At 28.4% G+C, this 25,057-nt stretch overlaps 1 protein-coding gene across 1 annotated transcript in view; it reads left to right on the forward strand.

Annotated features, from left to right (window-relative positions):
- LOC100570548 (hemicentin-2-like) overlaps window positions 1-25,057 on the forward strand; it is a 399,451-nt gene that overhangs the window by 48,279 nt on the left and 326,115 nt on the right. The window contains exon 2 of the mRNA XM_029490743.1: window positions 221-413. Coding sequence (XP_029346603.1) covers window positions 332-413 — 82 coding nt within the window. The 5' untranslated portion in view covers window positions 221-331. The remainder of the gene's footprint in view (window positions 1-220; window positions 414-25,057) is intronic.

Below are 25,057 nucleotides of genomic sequence, written 5' to 3' on the forward strand. Positions count from 1 at the left end.
AATTATTACAAGAAACCATAATGGCGTATAGAACGTATTAACGCCATATAAACGTGTTGAAAACGGAAAATAATTTTTTTTCTATCGTAATATTATAATAATATGATTCCTGCGTGGATATTTTTTTTCAGATGCAAATTTTTTTTTGATACGTTACATGAACTCCTCCACCGTCACGATTTCACGATAATACATACCTATAATTTTCCTCTGATTTCAGATTTCGTTCACTATACCTGTTCGCTATGCCAGTGGTCATAAACGGTCTTAGTGGTCGTCGCGCCGCGTGAAATCAGCCTGACAAACGTGTCGACGTAATCGCACGTGCAGGATGAGGCCGTTTGTGGTCGGCGTGGGATTGGCACTGCTGCTGACCATCGGGACGTTCCGTGGCGCCATATGCTTGCAAAATGGTAATTAGTAAATTAGTTCCTCTAAAATATTATAAACGTTATTGATAATGTGTATCCGCTATCCATAGGCAGAGAGGAATGAGCGTTTGTAAATCTTAACGACCCATTCCACCAGAAAACATTATATAATAATATATCTACTATATCAACCTCGATACCCACTATCCAGAGAACAAAATAAAAAGAGGGTGGACAAGTGGGTACCGCTCTGCTGTACAGTAGTTGTAATAACGGATGCGTTATATTTGAATACAATGATAAACCATTGTATACGTAAAACGGTTCTGAGCGGTTAGCGTAGTCCTTATAACATTATTATTTTTTATTCGTTGCTATGGTGATCTTTTGTCCCATTATTTTTCGGTTTTTTGTAATTTGTCGGTAGTTTTTCTCGAAGCTTTCTAAAACTACTTGGAATTTTCAATTTTGACCTCCCAAAAGTACCAACTAGGTTAGATTCACTTATTTATCAGACAAGATGCAGATCTCAAAAATCGAAGCATGCTTACTATCCAAAATGTTGCTGACAAATAAAAAAAACACACATCATTGTAAAAACAATACATTCTTTCGCTCTGTTCAGAATCTAAAATGTATACAAATAACTTCTCAAAGCGTAATAACACATTTGTTTTCAGTTTTTGGTTATAGTTGTCTTAACAAATTATTATATTAAGAATATGCCACATGTCGGTAAAATTTTTACAATAAATTATACGTCACTAGTTTATATTAATGTGTGAATTTGGTCAGTAATATGAATGTGAAATATTGAAATACAATCTTTAGAAGATCGTCTTTTTTGTGTGTTTATTTATGTGTAATTATGCTATAATTATTTCTATACAATATATAGTGAAAGCAATTATTAACATTTACTTTTGTTTGAAAGTTTTGGTTACAGTATATAAAAATGTCTGAATATATCAGTGGTAGAGGGTAAATAACAAACAAGTACCAATTAAAATAGATTTAAATACCAATTCAACGTATCTTACAGGTGGTCTCGTCTCATTTTTGCTCTTGTGTTCACTTAATTATGATATATAATACTATACAACTCATTAAAAACATATTGATGAACATTGGCTAATACTGGTTTTAATGTAATTTCGATGCTAATTGTATCATAACATCGATAGAGGATGATGTTTTTGGAGAAAATAACAAATCCGTTATCAAATAACTCAAGAATTATTTAAAAACTTTTAAGGTACAACAATTAATCATCTTTTGTTACATTTTTAAATAACAATATGATTGCTTGTTTATTACTATTTGAACAACGCATATTAATCATATGTAATAATCTCTAAAACATTGTTTGCATAATTATCTAGGCGATTTTATATTTCGCGTTTTCCTCTAAAACCATTGTAGAACAAGTAATCACTAGGTTCTCTATAATTGTGTTTTTATGCTAAAAATTCAGAACGCGTGTAAAGTCTTTTTGATAAAAATAATATAATATAATTACATGATATAACGATCATGACAAATGACTGCATGCAACAGCAATCAATGGAAACACGAGGTCAGTCCAGTTGTGTTCACTGTTAGCTGACATTTGATTTTGCGTCCTCGTCGAATTCTGTCGACCAAGTTGACAATAATATTATTATTGACTAGCTCGCACTATTCTTTCGTTTATTTTATACTCATTTTACCCGTCGATATTTGATATCCGTCATAGATGGGATGGTGGCCAGGAAAAAAAACTAAGAGTATCGGTATTAGTTGTACATGAATACGACCGTAAAATTCAGTCGACCGGAATTTATGACGAAATCCGTAACGGTGCGAGAATTAAAAACGACCGTTGGTTTTTGTTTTATGATACTTTATTGCGCGTTTTAAAATAATATATTACTGCAGCGTGGACTCGTCCCAGGCCTACACCATACACATGAAATAAAAACGCATGTTTATTATAATAATAATAATATTAATGGTATTTTTCTTTTTTCTTTTTGTCATGTCAGTCTGACAAAAGAGAAAATTAATTATTTACTCTGGAAAAAGTAAACGCCGACTCGTCTGGTCTTATATTATATTGTATAATTTATAGACATAGAGTGAGTGTGTGTGAGTGTTAAAAATTATATTCACGCATTGGAAAAAACCCATATAATTGTTAAAAATATACAGGATGAATCACCAGGCATGCTCACTCTCATTTTCCCTTTTAATAACGAATTTATTCAAATTATGATTTTTAAAACTATTAAATATACTCAAGAATCATATTTTTTTTTCAAAATATTACATTTTTTTTTTACTTCTTTAGGAGTGCCCTGTGGCAATATGAACCTTTTTTTGATGTAACTAATTAAAAATTGTATCTATTAGTTTCTTTGTTGCTAAATTGTACTTTGTACTCGATATAATAGTCCTTCAAAAATTTTTTACAAAAATATAAAATAATATAACTTCGGATATTTTATTTATAAAATTTATGTTAATAGATTAATATTAAGTTCTAAAATGTTCAAATTACCATAAACCCCATAACTTAAATCCAATTATCATGGACCTATGATCCTTAATACACAAAATTAATCAAAACAAAAACTACTCGTACGAATTTAGATTCTAATACGTCAAAATGTTTAGAAAAATTATTCACTTAATAATTTACAGCAGAAAAGGAAGGTTTTCATTTAAAAAGCTAATGCTTGTATCTCCTGCAGGACACTTTTTAAGTAGTATAAGCAATCTCAAAAACTGGAAATACCTATAATAGTCTCTAAGTATATTTGAAAATTCCAAAAATCAGTTTTTAACAACAGTATTATTGTAGAAAAAAAAGTGCGCATGTTTGGTGAAGTACCCTATACATGATTGTTTTGTGGATGGAATTTTTTTTTTTTTAGTGGGAAATTATTGAATGCTAACGTTGTTTTTTTCTACATCAATACCTACATTATTTATCATTCCGGAAGGTTCTAGAGTACCCCATTATTTCTTACGGCTGACTTCTAGACGGCACACGTGTAAGGGATTTACATGGAAATAAATGTATGATAGCAGTCTTGCCACGTCTTGAAATACCCTTTATTTAAGTATGTATGATCTCGAATCCTTAGCCATGGCCACATTAATGAACTGCTGTAAACCGTATAAAATAAATTTGCCTCGATAGTGGTATACTACTATTAATACCTAAACAATTTGTGGTTTCTATTTACACTTAAATTCATATTACATAAATATCACGCTTGTGTAACAGCCATCACATTTACCATGATACATCCCATATAAATCCATTCGACGATTTGTTATTTGAAGTTTAAGATTTATTAAAAAAATTAAAATTTTTCTTGATTGCTAAAATTCAAAATACATGTTTAGTGTTTACTTCTATTATCTAAAAAACACCTTAACTAACAGCTGCAGACATCTAACAAATATATTTTGATATATTTTTTTTAATCATATCTTCTTACTTGTTTTCAATTATAAAACATTGGTAGGTACATTAAAACGTCAATGTACCTACTTGAATAACCAGCTACGACTAACGTACAGATATTTTCGTTTTATTATTGTTGATAATAAATGTTAGCCCACCCCTTTGAAATTTTATTTTCGCCTATGACACCGAAGAACTAAAAGTCATTAAATCCCAACATCACTCTAACATGCGCTTAATGAAGAAAACACAGATAACAGCAATTTATTTTTTACCAAGCTAATAACCATCGTTAAATAGCCTTAAAAGATAATAGTTACAATAAAAGATACGAATATTATTTATGTTCTCTCGTTTTCGTTGGGTAATTGTAATTTAAAAGCTAGTTTTAATATGTGCATTATTAATATTTCTAGAAGTTAACAACCTATAAATTAAAACAACTATTTGCCTTAATAAGGCATTGTAATACTATAATAATTGGAACTAGACCAAGAATAAAAAAAAAAAAAATATTTTATCTACTCATCGTCCAAAATTTTAATAGATAAACCTCGTCGTCGATTAATATAATGCTTTATATTATATGATTCCTTGTGCTTGTGATTCTTGTACTTACCGAACAATTTATTTTTCCATATGATATATTTCAGAAATATTGTAGTAATGTTTTTTCCAGGTATATTACTATTAATCATAATAAAATAAAGACGTAAAACAGTCAAGATAAATAAGTTTGTATCGATTCCTCTCCCAACATATTTTTATAATATGCACAATAACCAAAATTGAAGTATTATAAAAAAAAATGATATGCTTTAAATGTATCTCACGGAAGTATGGCCGGAAACGTGACACGGTTTCGAGAAAACGATCTAGTCAATTTTTTTTAGAAAATCCAGACAACCAGATTTGTTCGTTTCCCAACGTTTCACAAGGTATATTTTATTATTTTATTTTAATATAAGGTATAACAGATATAATGTGGAGGTATAGAGTGATTTATGTTATTTTGGAGCGGGTGACACACGGACCTGAACAGTTTAGGTCGGGCACAGGTTTAATCCCGGTCAGGATTAAATGGTCCCGCTCAGCAACGTACAAGTTTTGATTTAATACGGTTTGCATTCGCTTTCTGTACTCCGGACGAACCTTATACTATCCTATGTGGTTGACGAGCGAAAAATTACGTATCAAGTGATTTACATCCAATATAACGAAAATATTACGAATAAGCATCGAACGGTTATTCTATAAAATACTTAAATCGTATACTCAAATATTTAAAATATATAATAATATTATAATATTATAAACTTAATGTTCAGCCCTGAAAAAAGGTTTTTATATTGTTATCGATCGCAAAGTAAATTGTTATGCAATATGCCAAACAAACATAATATTAAATATATTATACCTAATTCAGAGCTGGGTGAGAAAATTTTTATTGGTATTAAAATGATATGTGTGTTTTTTATTTTTGGAACGGAAAAATCAATTAAGTTTTCAAAACATTAAGGGAGGTTACTATCAGTAAATGTTCTATAGTTAGTAGGTACTTTTTGAAATTAAACATAAGAAATGTCAAGTATCTTTGTTAGTAATTGGATAACACTAAAATAAATAAAAGAACATGAAAATAAGAATATTTATGCGACACCTGTTTTTGACAAATTAGGTTTATTAATTTTTAAATCAGACAGGAATGGAATGGGGACTTGAAAGTTTCTGAAAATAATTATATTAACATTTTCTAAACGTATTATATTTTGAGCTATATATGTTTACTCTTTTAGTTATTTCCAATTCATATTTATAACATTTTTGATTCTTGGTCAAAAACCATAAAAACTAAATACAATAGATTGGTAAATACAATATTTAGTTCTTCTCATAAGTTTGTGTCACAGTAATTACAATATGTGCCTTGCCACGGCACGTTGGGTGCTATCAGTCACCCAACGTCACTGATAGTAAGTAACAGCCGCTGCCACTAGTTCCCGGATGGGTGACCACACGGGTACGTAGTGCACAAAAACCTTGCCTCTGCACATAAACGTGTTGACAACCATACCACCCGTTCCAACCTTAACGTACCAACCCCACCTTACAGGCTAATGACCTTAGTTGTCGAAGCCTTAATCTGACAAAAAAAATTATAAAATATCAAAAATGTGTCTAAGTGTTTGAAATTTAAATGTTCATGCAATGTTTATAATTTTAAAGATTAGTTTAATACTTACAGTTTAATAAAATACAAATAAAATACATGGAGTAATTTAAATAAAGTACCTATAAAATATTCTGAGAAGTTGAGACTGACAGCGTGTCTCTGCTCAGAATCGTTTTTCATATGTAATAGCTTATCATCCCTTTTCAAATTTAACACATCCATTACAGTGACCTACTGTCCTACACAATGAGGTACATATTTTGAAACAAGCTATAGGTAGGTACAGTAGATCGAGTTCTTCGGTTTTCACATGAATAAAATTAAATCGTTGATGATATTATCGTATACTTAATAGGTATAATATTAGCATGACGATTGAGATGTTGAAGAGAAAACCATGTAGACACAATAAAATTTGTTTTTCGATAAACTTTCTTAAACATTTAAACCATGAAAATACCTTTATCTGCCTTACAAAAAACTTTTAAACAAACTTATTTAATTATCTGAACTGCTAAATTATAAAATAAGTATAGTCGACATTTTTAATCAAGTCTTATATGTAAGCATTTGAAGTTTGATAAAAATAATTTCGTAATTTCCAACGGTGTTTTTTCTAAATTGTATCATCATAATATAAATTTACCTGTGCATATTTTTAGTGTGTTAGAACTTAGAATGTAGTACCTAAATGTTCCAATCTGATGTCATTCGCCGTTTTTATCTATTTTATTACATACTTTTGGTAGTTGTCAAACTATTTAGTATATGATAAGTATTTTTACTATTAGCAATAATGAGTACAAGTGTAAAGGATTACACAAATCAAAATTATTAAATTGTATACCTTATTTTACCGTGATATCTATGTAGATATTCCAATCAATATTTAAGTGCCACAGTTGTATCACCTGGTCCACGAGTTACCGACGACTTCTAAAGATCGATTTTTTTCCAATCGATGGCTATGAACATATAGTATAATACAATAAATTAATCACAGAAAAAAAATATAATAATCCAATGATCCTATACTATAATACTAGGGGAAAGGTGTCCAAAGCGGCCACCTTAAGGTTCAACACAGTGTCACACTTTAGGAATTTATTTTTTTTTTATGAAACCTTCAAGGTTGTCTAGTTAAACTTGTCAGGAATCATAATTTTCAATCAGAGACTATTTTAAACAAATAAATAAAAATTTATTTTCATTTTTTTTAAAAAGTTCGAAATTGTTCACTTTGCCCACCTAGGTGTTAAAAGTGGTCAGTCTATGTCCATTTTGACCACCGGTTTAAAATTTCTATTATTATTCATTATTTCATAATATTATCATAAATATATATATATATATAATATAACTTATATTATATTCTTACAACTTTTCTTTGATAAATAAGGAACTTCAGTTCAAGCTTTGGGTCTCGCTAACATGGTTAAGCAGTAATTTAGTTTATAGAAGACTTTTTAGTTCCTCTGATATAATAACTACAGCAAATATTAATTTACATGCATATACAATTATAATTAGTAAATAAATATAGTCAAAATGAAAAATATTTGAAGTATGGGTAAATTTGTGACCATAGTGACCACTTTGCCCTTTTAATATTGTTTAATTTACTATTTAAAAAAAAATTATTCCTATCAACTAATTAAACCTAAGCTAATTCTATAATATATAAAAACTTATGTAGATTTCGAAAAAAAATAATTTGCGTATATTAATTACTATGTTTATAAAATATAATTATTTATTCAGAGCACTTATCTTACATCAACAGCATCCAAAAATGATTTTTTTTTTTTAAACGGAAACGGTAAATTCTATCATCAATAGTCGTTTATCAGTTGATAAATATGATAACAATGAACCAATACACGTGATAAAACCAACTGTTTATGTATTTACGACAGAATAATAAGACATGACCACTTTACCCGCTATGGCCACTTTGTACACCTTTCCCCTATTTATTCTTATTTGTTTAATTCATAATTAATAATATTTTATTTTTGTTAATAACTTAAAATAAAATAATTCAAATAAATCATAAAAATTTAAAATACACTAATATCCAAAATATAGTTTTACTCGTGTTTAAAATCTTCAAACACTAATATATTATTGTATACATCAGTTAAGATTAATATTTAACATTATTAATGGCAAACGGACGAAACATCGATTAATCATAATTTGTAGGCTGTGTTGTAAAATTGATTTTGCATTAACCGTTTTTCCATTCTTACCATCCATTTGCAAAGAAAATATTATAGAGTGTACATTCTTCGAAGTTCATTGGGGGAGTTTATAGATCTCCGACGATGCTATTAATAGTGTTTATGCTTCTTTATCCATACAAAATACTAAGGATAATATAATATGTATATATTATGGTGTGAAAATGTAATGTTATTAGATTAATGGTTATTTTTGACGTAGCTATATGGTTATATAGGACAGCAAGTAATTTTAGCTAAATAATTAAAAACAATACAAATACTTAGTTATAAAAATATTAATTATCTTAATCTAAACATAACCAAAATCAGCAAATTCCATGAGATGTGTATATTATTTATAAATAGTATTGATGATAAGCAAAACCTACCAAGTTGTATTTTATATTATTATTTGTAATGTTAAAGCAAATTAACAATTAATTTTTCGAAAATCATCATCACCGGAGTTCTTATTTCGGGAACAATAATTTATAATAGAGGGTATTTCAATTCTTAAATTTCCTTAAATTCCTAATTTAAATTATGATTTTTTAAAAATAACATATAAATGACAAATTATATACATATATATATATTATAATATCGAGTATTTTTTCTTCTGAATTAAATTATTTTGACTATTCTTAATTCTATATGCTTTTTTAAGTTGTACGTTACTCCATTATTTAATGTAAAAAAGTAAGTAACAAATTTACTGATAACTGTTGCTACCTCAAATTATATTTAACGTAATACCTATCTAAATTGTTTTTATGATAAGTGTTTTTTTCAGTCTGAAACTGGATAAAAATATTGTTTTACTTTTACTTTTATTTTAATTTTAATATGGTTATTTAAAAGCATTACTTTTTCTTTGTCTGTTAAACATAATTTTAAGTTTCAAACTATGGCTTGGTAGAAATGTCCATGGGAAGATTGATCACATTATTTCGTTGTGCTTTCTATTGTATTTGTTGGTTAGTATTTTATCTTTTTTTTAATGTATGAATATGGGAAATAAGGTAGCTATTGTTTGAACATTTTCTTGTGAATAACAACTTTGTGTGTTGAGTGTTTTTTTTTATACAACAATAGGAAGTATAAAAACGCGTTCATAAAAAAAAAAATTAGTTACCTATAATAAATTTAATGAAAAAGGTTTAATATACTTACTCTTAAAATATAATTTAGTTAGTTTAAAGTATAAAAAAATGGTAGAAAGGAGGCAACCGCTCTGTTGTTCAGTAAGTATCTAGTGTACCTCGTCATTGAAGAGTAAGTCTCATAATATACTGTAATGTATGTGTAAGATTTAATTGCAATGATAAATCGGTGCATACGAAAATGTATAATTTATAATTGTTGTGTTTTTCCGGGCTATTTTGAAAAGTACTAGGAATTTATTATTTTTGACCCCACAATAAGTATCGGACTAAATCCAATTCGCTTCTATAGACTAAAGTTAAAATTGAAGCATTTTTACTGCGTCAATAGCTGGTGATGACAGACACAAAAATAAAAATAAAACACATCATTATAAAACCAATACATTCTCATCGCTATGCTTAGAATTTCAAAATAAATTTCAAGTGAATAGTGAGTTATTTACAACGTACACTGAGTTAAATTATCATAAATATGTCGATTATAATAAAATAAAATAATATAAATTATGAATTTATTTGCCATAATTTTTTTAATAATATCTATATTATAGGTTTCTATATAAGAATAAAATAATGTAGGTACCTATTTAGAATTAACTAAAAAACTAAAATCTAAAAAATTCATTGCAATTGTATTATTATTTTATGTTATTTTAATTAAATAAAAGTCCAGTAGATGTTTAAATGTACGTTATGTCATGAGTTTGGAGTAAAATTCATTTTTTGAAAGTTTAAAAAAATAAAACATTATAATAAAGCGTCTATTAATTTAAAATGTTTAAGAATTTTTATTGCTTAGCGATTTCTAATATATTTTGGGTAGGTACTTTTAAACATCGCTGACTATTGAAAATATTATATTGATTCTGTTTTTAGCTGACCATACTATTTTCTTTTTACTTGTTATAAAATATCTAACTTTACTCTCAATATTATATAGAATTATTTATCAAACTACTTTGAGTACACTGGATCGGATGTCATAAAGGTTACTCGAGATTTTCGGCAAAGTACGTTTTCTCAATTTACATGTGGACCGAAGTTAGTGTAAGAAGTGTTGTGCACTTATATCGTTTTCAGAATATGGCTAATCGTATTGCGCACATATGAGTTGACATTGTTTTCAAAGAATAAAATGTGATAGGTCAGATTTTATTTCAAAAATTATTTATAAAACAAATTACTTCTATCTGTAATATAATAGTATAGGCAATACGTATAAACTAGAGTCAGATAATTAAAATATCCACAAAAAAACATGATTTTCTTAGATTTAATAAAATAATTTACATACATAAGTGTACAAATGAAAATTAAATATCGACTAACAAATAGATTGTTATAATACTGTTAGACCACGATAAACAATAATCATTGACAGGTACTTGAATACTGAACACAGCAATGGTCAACAAAATTGCACGACAAAAAAAATTCATATCATTGAAAATTAATATTTATTTATGCAAGACTAAGTGGAGGAGTGTTGATACTATATTATCTTGAGTAGGTACATAATATTACTATAAAAAAATTATGGTAAATAAAGGGTTGGTAAATTTTTAACTCGCCAGTCTCCATTTCTCAAATTGACCAACGTTTGCGATGAATACCAAACGAAATTGGTGATCCGACGTATTCGGCTTGAAATGCAGAGATTATTATAAAGGTCTATTCTATTATTATGACCCGGACGTTCACAAATTATGCTACGATAGACTTGGCAATGGGTTCATATCGTGTCTCGTGCCGTTTATCGTAGTACGGACACTAAAATGATAGTATAATAGATGATATATACGCGGATAGCGAGTCCTCTGTAGCTGAGGTTCACGGGCACCTGTCAACAGCGGAAAACTCTGTAATATTACAGACCTTATAATAACATTTCGTCCGAATGAAACTATATAGTAAACAGCTCACCCTGCTCCGTCCCGAAATTAGACTACACCATTTTTTAAGATCAAAACGATTCTCGTTCCCGTCGATTCTCGATAGTTGGTACGTCTTATAGAGTCGGTCATAATAATAACATGTACGTAGTGTTGTTATTACAGTTGCGTTGTATGATATTTCAAATCGCGAATCATCGTTTTTGAATCGGACGATCGGAAGGCCAGAAATAATGTGCGTTTTCGATGTTGATTTTGGTTAGCGTGGAGAACATTTACACATTTTGATCACGAGAACCATCCGTTGGATGGCTCGGAAACATGACGGTACGCAACGAGTGCGCAACGTGATGTGGCCGAGAGTAGTCCCGGGGGAGTGAGCGTGTGATGGTGATGGCGGTAGTTCAAAGGGGTGGGGGGTAGTGAGTGCTTGCACGAGTCTCAACTTTAATGTGAAAGTTTATCGGTTTGAGTTACCTCAAGCCACAACAATTGAATCATCGGCGTCGGCGAGTTGCGGTGCTCGGATGAGTGTGGGAGGGAAGGATGTTTTTATAGGTGGCAAAAGCTTGGACGGGCGTGTATATGGTTTTGCAGGTGCGGGAGGGGGGGGCTATTGCCCGTGCATTACGTGAGGTCTAGAAGGGAAGTATAAGCAGAATAAAAGAGGATCAACAACACCCATGACCTTCATATTATAGTGTATTTGCAGAATTGTTTTACTAGTTTTCGTCAAATATTATTAATCATTAGTTATAATTACTGTAAAAAAAAAATGAGCGCAAAATAGTAATTGGGTTTTTTTTTTTTAACAAACTACAATTTTATTGACTCACCGAGTGTATTTCCGTGGAATATTTCATTGAAATTTTGTTTCAGTCTCTTATATGTCAACTGAATTCATAATAGTATGATTGCAATACAATTTTGAAGTATGAATTTTTCAATTCGATATAGATACACTACGACAAGAACATATATAAAAATAAAAAGTCAATAGTTTAAGTTGGTTATCGATATTAAACTTGATCAATGATCATAATTCATAGTATTATATTCTAGTCGAATTGATTGGAATTAATTGAATCACTGATTATTAATTTAAACGTATTATCTATTAATTGGTTTTTAAGTACATTGATATATTATATTAAGGGCTTAATATATTGTAAATTTATTTATGAGTTTTAAACATTTTAAAAGCTACAATAATTATATTATTAGATAATTTTTTTTAAACGTTTGAAATTCAAACTTAACAATTTTAATTTATTGGTCACATATGGAAAAACGGCAGCAGTTCTTTTATCGGCCAGCTGAACGTAAACGTTGTGAATGATGTAAATGCGTTCATTCGTAAATCTGACCTTCTGAAATAAACAATTTGGATGATATACCTATAGTTATTTAAACGTTTTACTCGATGTGGTATGCGTTATCTTACAGATATTTTGTTATAATATAGGTACTACTGTTATTTTCTCGACATAAGAATCAACTTTGAATACAAAATATTAGCAATTTTATTAAATAAAATATAACGATGAGAATTCACTATAATGTCCCTGATTAAATGTTCTAATTAATTTGAAAAAGTTTCTGTACTTACAGTGTTAGTTAACTAGAAAAATTTAAAACTTATTTAAACTAATTTAGAAATATATACCAACAGCTAAAAAAAAATTCCAAGCGTAAAACTATTGACAACAAAACTACTTATTTATTTAAGATAGCTAGATACATACGAGGGAATAGTAAATTATAGTTGTAAAATTGTCATGTGACATAATTTATGCGAATAGATTTCATATATTATTGAATATTATTCGATGTTAAAAAATATATAACACATTTAATTGAAAAAACTTTTTTTTAAATATTATATGAAATATATTTTATACGATACATTAAGTAAAAAAAAGCAGGTAAGTGGATGTCGTTCTGCTGTACAGTAGATTACAAGTAGGTCATTGTATAATGGTTGTATTAAATTTGAATTCAATGATATAATAATATCATTGTATAAGAAAAACGATTCTGAGCGGAGACAGTTTGTCAGTCTGGATATTTTATATTGTTATTATTTATTTTATCATGTAGGTAATCAAGTTGAACTAATATTAAAATATTACAATTTTTTATTCGTTTCTATGGTGATAAACAAAGCGTTAGAAATTAAAATCCCATTTTTAGCGTTTTTTCGTAATTTTTCGGTGGTTTTTCCAGTGGAATCAAATAACTATTGAGAAAATCGAAAAATGACCTCTTTAAAGTATCATCTTGATCCAATTTGCTAAAAGATAAGGTACTATATGTTGAAATCGAAACACTCCTTCTGGAAGAAGTTTTGTATACAGGATATAAAAATGAAAAAAAATAAAAAAATAAACACCATTGTAAAAACAATAGCTCCCTCGCTCCGCTCAGAATCTAAAATGTATGATTTAGTTTATTTTTATTTTAAACTATAATACAATTATTTTAAAGAAAGCAAATTGTGTTACATCATTAAATATAACGGATTGTTATTAAATTAAGACTAGGATAATAATTAATTGCAAGCCACGTCATGCTCAGTGATATTACTATTTGATCAGTTATAATTATAATTTAAATAATTCAAAAATGTATAAAAGTAATTTGAACGGATTAGTTTAATAACGCGGAACACTAAAATATGTATGAAAATCGAAAGTGCAAACAATATTTTGGGCGCGTTCATTTGTGTATAATTCAGTCAATTAGAAATAATCGACCCACGTTCTGATGTCAAGTTAAATGTAGTGTAAATGAGAACTACAGCAAAGCCGTTTTCGCGTTCTCGATTGACTAAACTGTATGATATTACTCATTGCATCGTTCAAATTTATATACACCGACCTGAGTAACGTCCTGTTCTTACTGTGACAATTAAAAACGATTAAATATTTAAAGAAGCAGTAAACCGTTGTATTCGGAAAGCTATTTACATTTATTATTAATTGTTTCCCTTGTCGAATACACAAATGTTTGAATCATTTATTTTTTTCACTCATATTGACCATGCAACTCTCGAACCTACCAAATATAGGATAACTATAACATTTTAAAAGTACTATTAATATTACACACATATGCACGATATAGAAGAACGTTTTTGAGCTTTTAAATTATTTAGAGTTCGAGAATTATTGTACAAAATTACGACTTACCACATTTTAGTCATATTGTGAAATTATAATCACAATTAAACAATTTTAAATATTTTATAAATGTTGTTTTAATCTTTAACCTATTTTGATAAAAAACTTTTTATTTCATATTATTATTTAAATATATTTTGTAAATACAATACATTAGTAAGTAGATGGTACGGTTTTCCTAATACACCTAAACTTTATATCATGATACTTGCAACATATAACATTTTTAAGCCCCGAGTTAATTTACTTCGGAACGGAAAATGGTGACTTACTAGATATAGGTATGACTTAAAAAATAAAATATTTTTTTTTCCCTGTATTTGTTCATTGAAACGATCTCAAGGTCTTTGTCAATGCTCATCACAAGTGGATAATTTCCTTTATATATATCGATATACCTACCACTATATTATACATGATTCTACCCCCTTCTCCAAGAGGAGACATAGGCTCCCAGTGGAGTGAGACCTAGTTGGAACCACATGACGCATTTGGTCATCAGCACGGTACTATAGTGATCGAATTGAACCACACAATTTGTTTGCACTTTGCTATGAATCGAACCAATGACTGTGTGAGTCGTAGTCAATTGCATGACCACTCCGGCCCCAAAATAAATTTTAAACCAATATTATATGTATAGTGCCAGTATGTATACAGTCTAAAATGTATTTATTTATTTATGTTTTATTTATTTATTTGTATAGATCAATTGGTGGCTACTTCCACCAAACGATTGATCTAGGTACATACATTACCGTTTAATCAAACTTGTTCATTGTTCATTAGCCAGTAGTAACATATTGCAAAATAAATGTCTTGTCAAAATAAAAAAAATCTGGAAAGCATCTATTGGTTTTACAATGATGTTAGTGTGTGTGTGTGTATTTTTTTGTGTATATCATCAACTTTTTTAGTAGTAAAAATGTTTTAAACTTTTTTATTGAGGGGGGAGTGGTGGTTGCCTGCTGTATAGTAGTTTTGAGTGTGCCTTGTTATTGAGTAGGTCACTGTAATGGAGATGTTCAAATTGTTTTAATGATAAATCATGCGAAAAACGTTTCTGAGACTTTAAAAGTTAAAAATTACTATAATTTATAAACAGCTAAAAATTGGTCAAAGTATTTGGACATTTTCATTGTATACACTATACCTATATATAGAAAATGATAATAAAAGTAATAGTGGAATGTTTCAAGTTTCTACAAAATACATTTTTGAATACTAAGAACAACATAATAATATTATAATTCAATACATCCGTTACTGTGTCCTATTCAGTGACGAGGAGATATACTCAAAGATATACTGCCAAGTGAATTTTTGTTTTTTTTATTTTTATGATTAAAATGTTTAAAAATTATCAATTGTGTGATTGTAGTTAAGTTGAATAATTTTGGTTAAAGATATTAGGAAGATAATATGTGAAAACAATGACTGCCATACTGCGTATCAATAAACAATTGTTGTACACCTATGAATTTTCAATATTATATTTTGCTGGTAATATTGGTTTTATTTTAGGTATCAGTAATTTAAAAAACAAAACTGATACCAATTAACAAATAACTACCACCAATATTAAGCATCAGCCCATCGCTCGAATGTATTATCATGTTTTATGTTATTCCGCCTTTATAATACTTTATCTTCAGTATACAGTATCTTCAGAGATATGTTTTTTTTATATAAAATATTTGTATTATTTTTTTTTCTTTGAATCTAAATATCTAACATAATGAATTATTACACAAATGTTTTTTCACGAAAAATAATATATTATTCATATTTACAGTCTCGAAACTTTATTTTTGAGTTGTAAGGTTTTCTTAAAACCAACGGATGAACATTTTTTTAGGAACTTGCATGTATTATTATATTATTATAATTTTTTTTTTATATATATATAAAAAAAAAATTTAAACGAACAAAATAATTGTTGAGGAAATTATAAAACTAGAAGTGGTTGAACATCGGCTGTCAGATTAAATAGTGACTAACTAGATTGGGATAACACTAAATGGTAAATGTTGTGTGGCATTGTAGCAATACAATGATTGTGTTTTTTAATGTGTATGACCACAGTTGTATTTGAATGTCAACATACACTAAAATTCATGGTTAGTCTGTTTGTTATACCAACGTTTTTTTTATATATTAGAATATGGATTCGATTTTCCACAGCACTCGATTACAGAATTGATGCAGCATATATTATATAATCACTAATTGGGCATGGCTGTTTTTGCTTCTGGACACACGCAGTGGATTGGAATAAAGATAATAATATAGATTAGTACAATGCACTAGCTGTTTTTGTATAACTCGTCGTTATAACCATTACAACGTTTATAGTATGGTACGTAAAACGGTTTTAAATCCACAAACAAGGGATACTCGCTTTTTTACTGATAGTTTTAGTTATTTTATTTAATAGTAAAAATACAAATCTATCCTTGGATCTTAAACCATTTTAATATCATCATAGTATAAAATGAATAAATTAAAAAAAATATATATCATTTTTTCATATTGCGAAAACATGTTAGATACAACGGCCAAAAAAATTAATTAAAATTTAAATTAAAGTTTACCCTCTTCTTAAAATATAAGAAACATCTAAATTAAACTGAAAACGAATAATTAAATTTATTTAAATCGACTAGCATTATTTATGAAATTCATATTTCAACAATGTAAATGCCTTTCAGTACGATGGTAATAAGTCATCAGTCTTTTTTTAAAACAAAACGATTAATATAATATTATTCAATAAATGCACAGCTATAGATTGTGTCAAAATGTTGACCAATTTTTTTTCTATGGTGACATTATTATGTGCATAGTGCATTATGCTTTTTTTATTCGTTATAAACGCATTGCTGCAAACGATGAATAGAATATAACTCAGGCAATCTAAAAAATTCGGTGTGACTGACGAACGAAAATACAGAAATCCGAAGGACGCGACATCGACCGCAGCTGCAGCCGGTGGTCGTGACTTGCGTCCTCCTGTGGACCACCATTATATTATTGTGATACGGTCGCTGCTGTGACGTAAACAATAAATCATATGTCATGAAAATAATATGTAGACGAACATCGTAGGCGCTGTATATTTCGGGTGAGTGTATGTCGGAGGAATACATTTTTAAATCGGCCGGGGTTTATATATATATATAAAAAAAATGAACATCCAAGTTGACGTTTTTGGGGAGCACAATAGATTTTTTTGCGCTTCGTGCGTATGTAATCCCAAAGTTTTCCCACGTTAAAAATGCAACTGACCCTTGGAAGGATGAAAAACGCCATAGCTTATAATGCAAAGGCATTAGTCTAGGACACGACAATAATAATATTTCTCTAAAAAAAAATAAAAAAAACACCAAAAATATGTTTAATAACACAAAAATGTATTTGAACTATTTAAATGTGTTGGAAAAGTTAAGAAAAAACACGTTCATATCATTATATTTACATGTGGAATATTCTAATAATATCATAATAAATATCTCTAATAAATCTACTGTATTTAATAATTTCGGTAATTAATAAAAATAATATTTTTATATCTATTTTGACAAATATAGTTGTTTCAAAACAATATTTATTTACTCATAGGTTAATTATAATATTTATTTCTGTACATTATAGAATTGCTCAATAAACGATTAATATAAGTTATATCAGCTTGCCATTTTTGTACGCCTTATTGTTAATGTGTTTATGTGCTTAACATTTAAATAAAAATATATGTATACACTATACATAGTATCTACAGGCAACGTAGAATAATAATATAAATAATAATAATTTATCAGTTTAAAAATATTATAATTTGTTGATCGTGGATCTCACTTTTCTCAATTTGGCTCTGAATAGTATTGCGTTGTATTATTGAAACCTATGATATATCATCTTTTTTTGTAAATCTTTTCTAAGCCGAGCTCAGGTTAAACCACACCAGATTACATTTCTTTGATATTGTTCGCAGTTTTTCTAGTTTTTCTAAGTTCACCAGTTCGTCTATGGTTGCTTCTGATAAAATCAAAAATAATCTCTTGATAGGATTAAATAGATTATATTTCTAACCAATGCACCTACCTACCATAGATACAATAACTTCTAACTGAAACTTTTTCACAATTTCTTGCCACGTCATAGACCCGTAAGAACGGTCTATAGTAAAACCGATAAATCACATTCACCGCTCTACACGTGGTTTTAAATATATAAAAAATTATCAAAATCGTATTTATAAAAATTATTTTGTTAGTTTGTTCGTCTTTAAGTCTCAAAAACTACTATAGGTAGGCCGTTTTAAATAAAAGATGTATCAATATAGATTTACTGAGTCTCGAAGAGGGATTATAGCTTCATTTTTTTTAACGGTCATTATAGGGTGGCTTTACAAATTAATTGTGTGTCAGCCAGGGGCGTCTCCAAACCTTGTCTATGGGGGGGGGGGGGGGGATATTAAAAAAATTAAAAAAAAATGTATTGGCTTAGACAACATAATAATATATATTATATAAATACAGTAAAATAGTAAAATTAAAAATTTTTATTTATTCATTTAATCATTTTACATTAGATAAAAATAGTCATAATATTATTAATAATAATAATTTTAAATTTATAATTAGTTATATAACAAAGTCCAAAGTTCTTTTGTTCGAAGCAGCAAAGCGATCAATAATTTTGTCTATATTGATACTTTCGGTTCTATGAATATTTAATAGCGCTAATCCGGTGAGCCTTTGCTCAGTCATTTGGCTTCTTAACCAATTTTTTAATCTAATAAACAATACAGCAAAGCAATAATAAGCATAAGCTAAAGCGATAAGCGGTTAATAACAATTTACAGCATGCATAATTTGTATACTTTTATGTAAGTACGTATTTAAAATATAAAATTCAAATTGTGTTTTAGAAAAAGTATATGGTTTAATAAGGTGCTTAAATAAAAGTATAAACATGTGTTCATACAATTTTTATAACTACGAGTGAAAATGCTACCTGCGAAGAATTGAGAAGCTGCGTTCTGCAGTTGCTACACTAACTGGAAGAGTGCATGATATAAAAAGAATTTTTTTAATACAAGGAAAAATAATATCAGGACAATTTTCAATGGCAATAAATACATTGTTTGGAATTTGTAACCCTAAAATAAAATAAATTAAATTAAACATTTAATTCCACATTTTCGATTTATTATTATATTATACCTTTGCAAATTGTTTGTTCCCACTTAGTTTTCCACAATTATATTTCACCCTTGAGGGAATATATGTTGAAGTCTATAAATGAGAAGTGCTTTACTAATGTTTCAATCAAAGTATTTTCAAGATCTGGAGACATCTTTATGGCATTAATTGGAACCAGTTGCATAATTATAAAAATAGTTTTATTTTTATCATTCAAGAACCTTGCTTTTAAATCTTCTATGACATTTTCAAGAATAGGAATAAACAGTACACGTCTATATTACTCTTCAGGACAAGTTACAGGTGTGTTTGCTAATTTTTCCATCTAAATAATCACTAAAATCTGTACTTAAATCCTTATATTCTACTGAACTTGATGGTGTATTTTCAGCTGGTAGACTTGGTGAATGACCAAGGACTTCACCTTCACTGTTTTCACTATGAACCACTTCAGGATCAGGAACATGTGTAATACTGGTATCATTTGTTTTTTTTATGTTTCTTCAACCATGAAACAAGGCTGCCTGATCCGCTCCTTTTATTATTATTATTCATCTCTCTTCTCTTATTTTCTCTTAAATTTCAAAACTGAACACTTTTAAAAAACAAAATAAACACTACCTAATATACCTAGTACCTACACAGAAATGAATGAACAATAACATACTAGTATACTACCGTACGTCCGTACTCATAATATTTATAGTCATAAACATAATGAAGATACTACATAACAGATATACCCACAATCCCATTATCATGAACGTATGATAATATAATAACATAACAATATATTTTATACCACCCGTGTTTTATACTACGGTCGTATAATCAGTCAATCAGTGTAGCCAATAAAATAGTGAAAAAAAAAATTGTAATATCAAAAAAATATAGACAAGTTTTTAAAAAAATGTACCTAAGAATTATGGGTATTTTGTAAAACAAAACTAGAACATCGCCCCCCCCCCCCTCAGGGACGCTCACGAAATCTAATGCTTTTTTTATTTATATACCAAGTAATTCACTCATTATTCAAAAAGCATTAATGTTTTTGAAAATATTTTATTTATAATATATAGTTTCAAGTCGTTCCAAAACAACATTTTAATTAAAAAATTTAATTTTTAAATATTTTTTATACTAATATTTTTATTTTACTTTTTTAAAAACAAAATACAGTTTCAATTTCATATTCCAAAGCAGCATATTTTTCTGAGTATTTCGAAACATAAAAATCGAACTTGGAATAAGTAGTTATGAGTTATAAGTATTGGCAATCGGAATAGTGAACCAACATTTTTCGGGGTAACCGCGTTCCACTCCACTCCGCTCTAAACATGAAATACATATAACCCATAAACTTCTCGTCCTAAATTTGATGTTTATGTATTGAAATACTTAGAAAATTATTCTGCTTTGGAATGTGAAATTAAAATTATATGTTGTTGTTCAAAACAGTAGAAACTTAAAAAATGTTCAGGATAATAAATATTAAAAAATATACAGGTAACTTTTTTAAATGTTGTTTTTAATGATTAGAATACATTTATAAAAATCGTTCTCAAAAACACATAGAATTTTTAAAATAATGAATGTTAAATGATAAAAGAATCATTCGGTATAAGGTTGAGTTTGGTTACAGATGATAAAATAGTTTTAGTGATAGGATATAATTTTCGGTATTGAATAATTCACAGTTATTATGTTTTGTAATTTAGGCTACGTAATAAATATAATATATAATAATATAAGTGGAAAATTGAGAACCAGCAGCTGTTATATAATATTAGAGACAAAGTGTGTGCATCGAGGTTTATAATGTTTACATACTAAAAAAATACTCGGCCGATTTTGACGAAAAAACAATTGAGAATATTTCAACTGAGCTATACGGAAACCATTATCTATTATAATTATATAAATAATAAAAATAATATTATAACTTTAAATATTTTAGATTATACAAAAATTGTTCGTCGGTTTTAATATAAATAACGCACCATATCGTACAAAATTCAGTTTTTAACCAATTGGTACCACATTTTCACACATGTTATTTGGGATTTTGAACGGGTTGTAAGAGTATTATAATAGAAACTACGGGTAAACATCTATATTATGTAAAAAGGCAAAGTGTATGGCTGAAGCTTATAAATCAAAAAATACTTGGCCGATTTTCACAATTCAAGGAACGTTTAAATCCTCCAAGCCATCATGAGACTGTCATAATTTTTACGTTCAAAACATATAGACTATTTATACTCGTTAAGGGGATTCGAAACCGTGATTTTCTGTTTTTGTCTAACACACTCGACATAGTATTTTATACGTGTTTCTTGCCAAATATTTTAATCGATCTATTGAAGCGATAAGAATAATTATGAAGATTTGAATTTGTCGTCAAGTCTAGTTGAAATCGACTTTCCCATATGTTTGTTATTAACCCCCTAACAATTATGAATTATTTCTAAAAATTTCATATTAAAAAAGAGTATTTAAAAATTGTCGTATTTTAATTTTTGGAGAAGTTAAAATCAAAAATGTGGGTTAGTCGATTTCAAGTAGACTTGACGACAAATTAAAATCTGTTTTTAGAATTCTTATCGCTTCATTAGATCAACTGGTATGTTTGACAAAGAACCAGTCTAAAATCCTATGTTAGGCGAGTTAGACGAAAACAGAAAATCACGGAATAGATAACCTAGCAATATATTTAATTTTTATTCCTAGTGAAGGAATATTTTAATTTATCAAGTCTCTATATGTTTTTAATTTATGTATTAAAATTAATATACTTTATGTTGTTTAATAAAGACTAATAAATTAATTTCTTTAAGAAATTTAACTTACCCATACTATTTTCGTTATTATATACTAATATTATTAATTATTCTCAACATTTAAGTAACTTTTCTTTATTAAATAAATTAATATGTATTTCATATGTACAATAGTAGGAAGTGTTGAATTGATAGCAGGGAGCATTCAGTGACACTGTGCTAATGAAACGAACCATGGTTTTTGAAGTACCCATTTCTAAAAAAAAAATTACATTCGTTTTTTTGATTTTATTTGAAATTTAAAATTACTACCCGGTAGTCAATTTTCGAAATTACGTTTAGTTTCTTTCGAAAAGTTATCACTTACTACAACACTGTCTTAACTTTTTACTACTTCAGGTTTTTTTTCACTTTAGTTTCTGATAGATTTTACGGTTTGAATAATTCAACGTCACGTATTATTGATACAGATAAGAATGCACTGGCTCGTTACATAAAATCGTAAAAATAAATCAATTCTATTTTTATTGCAAAATACATAATAATATATCGTACCCCGTATACTTAGGTTTTGTTTCGAATGATTATAATGTGGATAAAAAATATTAAGTTCCAGTGAATTCTAAAATATCCATTTGATTTTAATAAATTATATTATTTATCAAAACTATAATTAATAATTGAAGCGATTGCTGGTTTTAATAGAATACCATATGTTAATATTAGAATCAATTTTAAACTAAAATTGTTACAAAAATGAAAATCATCTTCACGCCTTAAATATTATAATATTATGAAAGTATAACTGAAACAGTTCAATGGAATTTCAGATTTTACAGATTACATAATATAGGTATTACGCCGAAATTCGAGGTAACCTAACCTAATAAAATTTAGTCAGTCATTTGACAATTTTATTAAAAAAGTCTTACGATATATTTTAATCTTATAACACGATATTATAATATTTATTTATTTAATATGCCTAAGCAATAGGTTGATTGATCATAACGTCTGTGTCCTATAGGTAACGCGATATGTCATAGGTATGCGGGTAAACAATATGGTCGTATTTGGTATATAAAACATGGAATTACTACAGAGTTAACCACGCATCCATCTGTACTTATGTACTTACTGCAATAATTATTTATTGCAGTAATGCGCGGGCACGTGTGTGTGTGTCGAATTACATAGTATTTTGTCCCATCACACCAATCACGGAGTGTTTCATCACGTTTAATATCATTTCTCTTTAGTCGAATTGAAAATTCAACACATATTATAATATCGACAACCTACCACTACTATTGTTACGACCCGATGTTTGATGATACTTCGGTTGTACGTGGTGGACGTACAGCTGACTCATTACCGACCCATATTACTGACGAGTGATTGTCTTCACGCTATGAGAAATAAATTCATTGATTTCATGACCAAGTCGTCGGTGAATGAAATACTCGCTGTGTTTAATTTAACCAACCACTGCTTTACAATATAGCTTGCAGCTGTCAGTAAGTATTAAACTCGACGTACATATTGTAATGAATAATCGGTTTATATAACATTATTATGGTTTATTATATCCAATACCAATCATAGTAGTGTCATCATTTTATTTGTATGAATCCCGTATTAGCTGATCCGGTGGAGCAAATAATGCGAAGTTTCATCGAAGTATATTGCTCTAATATAGTATGGGAAATACACTGCAGTATTGATCAGTGTGCTGAAATTAGAAATATATTATGTAATTTAAAATACATTGGTCACCACATTTGGTTATCACCAGGGCTCGTAAGTTCATGCATCTGCATGTTTTTTTTTGCTACACAGGAAAACCATGCTAGCTGAGATACAAATCCATTTTCATAGCATTAGTAATAATAATATGAAGTTTGATAGTGCATGTTTTTGCATGTTTTGGGTGTAAAGGCATATTTGGCATATAGTCGATTTTTTACAGTCGTTAGTGCATATTATTTCATAAAAATATTTTTTAGACAAATATTTGAAATGTTTCTTGTTTCTTATTTACTTTCCTGTTTACAAAATTGTAGTGTTTTGATTTATTTTTATTCAGTGAGTGTGTGACTACCTAATGTCCTAGTATACCTACATACTTATTTAGATTTTATGCGTTTTACGAAATATCGCGGAAACAGTGTAATCGCTACCACTACCATCCTCCACCGTATAAAGTGGCAGCTTCTCACCAACCAGCATTTATAATTTTGTACATTGCTACACTCTACAGTATAGTTTTCTTACACTCGCCGATGAGTTTACTCGTATGAGTCGTATGCGTTTATCCATTAAATTTCCTGTTTTAGTGTTTTCATGTGAGGTATAGGTGGGTTACTACTGTACACATTATTCATATTTTATTTTAACAATGCCGAAAGAAAAACAAACAGTTGCGGGCCGTTTGCAAAATTTTGTGGAGGAATTTGAATTTTTTAAATTTATGGATTAATTCTTATTATTTTAAAACTTTTTCATAATTTTTTTACATAATGCATATTTTGAGTGCATAATTTAAAAATGTTAGAGCATATTAATGCATATTTTCGAACTTTTTAGTGCATATTTTAATGCATATTT

The sequence above is a fragment of the Acyrthosiphon pisum genome, chromosome A2, assembly GCF_005508785.2.
Source record: "Acyrthosiphon pisum isolate AL4f chromosome A2, pea_aphid_22Mar2018_4r6ur, whole genome shotgun sequence".
Lineage (NCBI taxonomy): Eukaryota > Metazoa > Arthropoda > Insecta > Hemiptera > Aphididae > Acyrthosiphon > Acyrthosiphon pisum.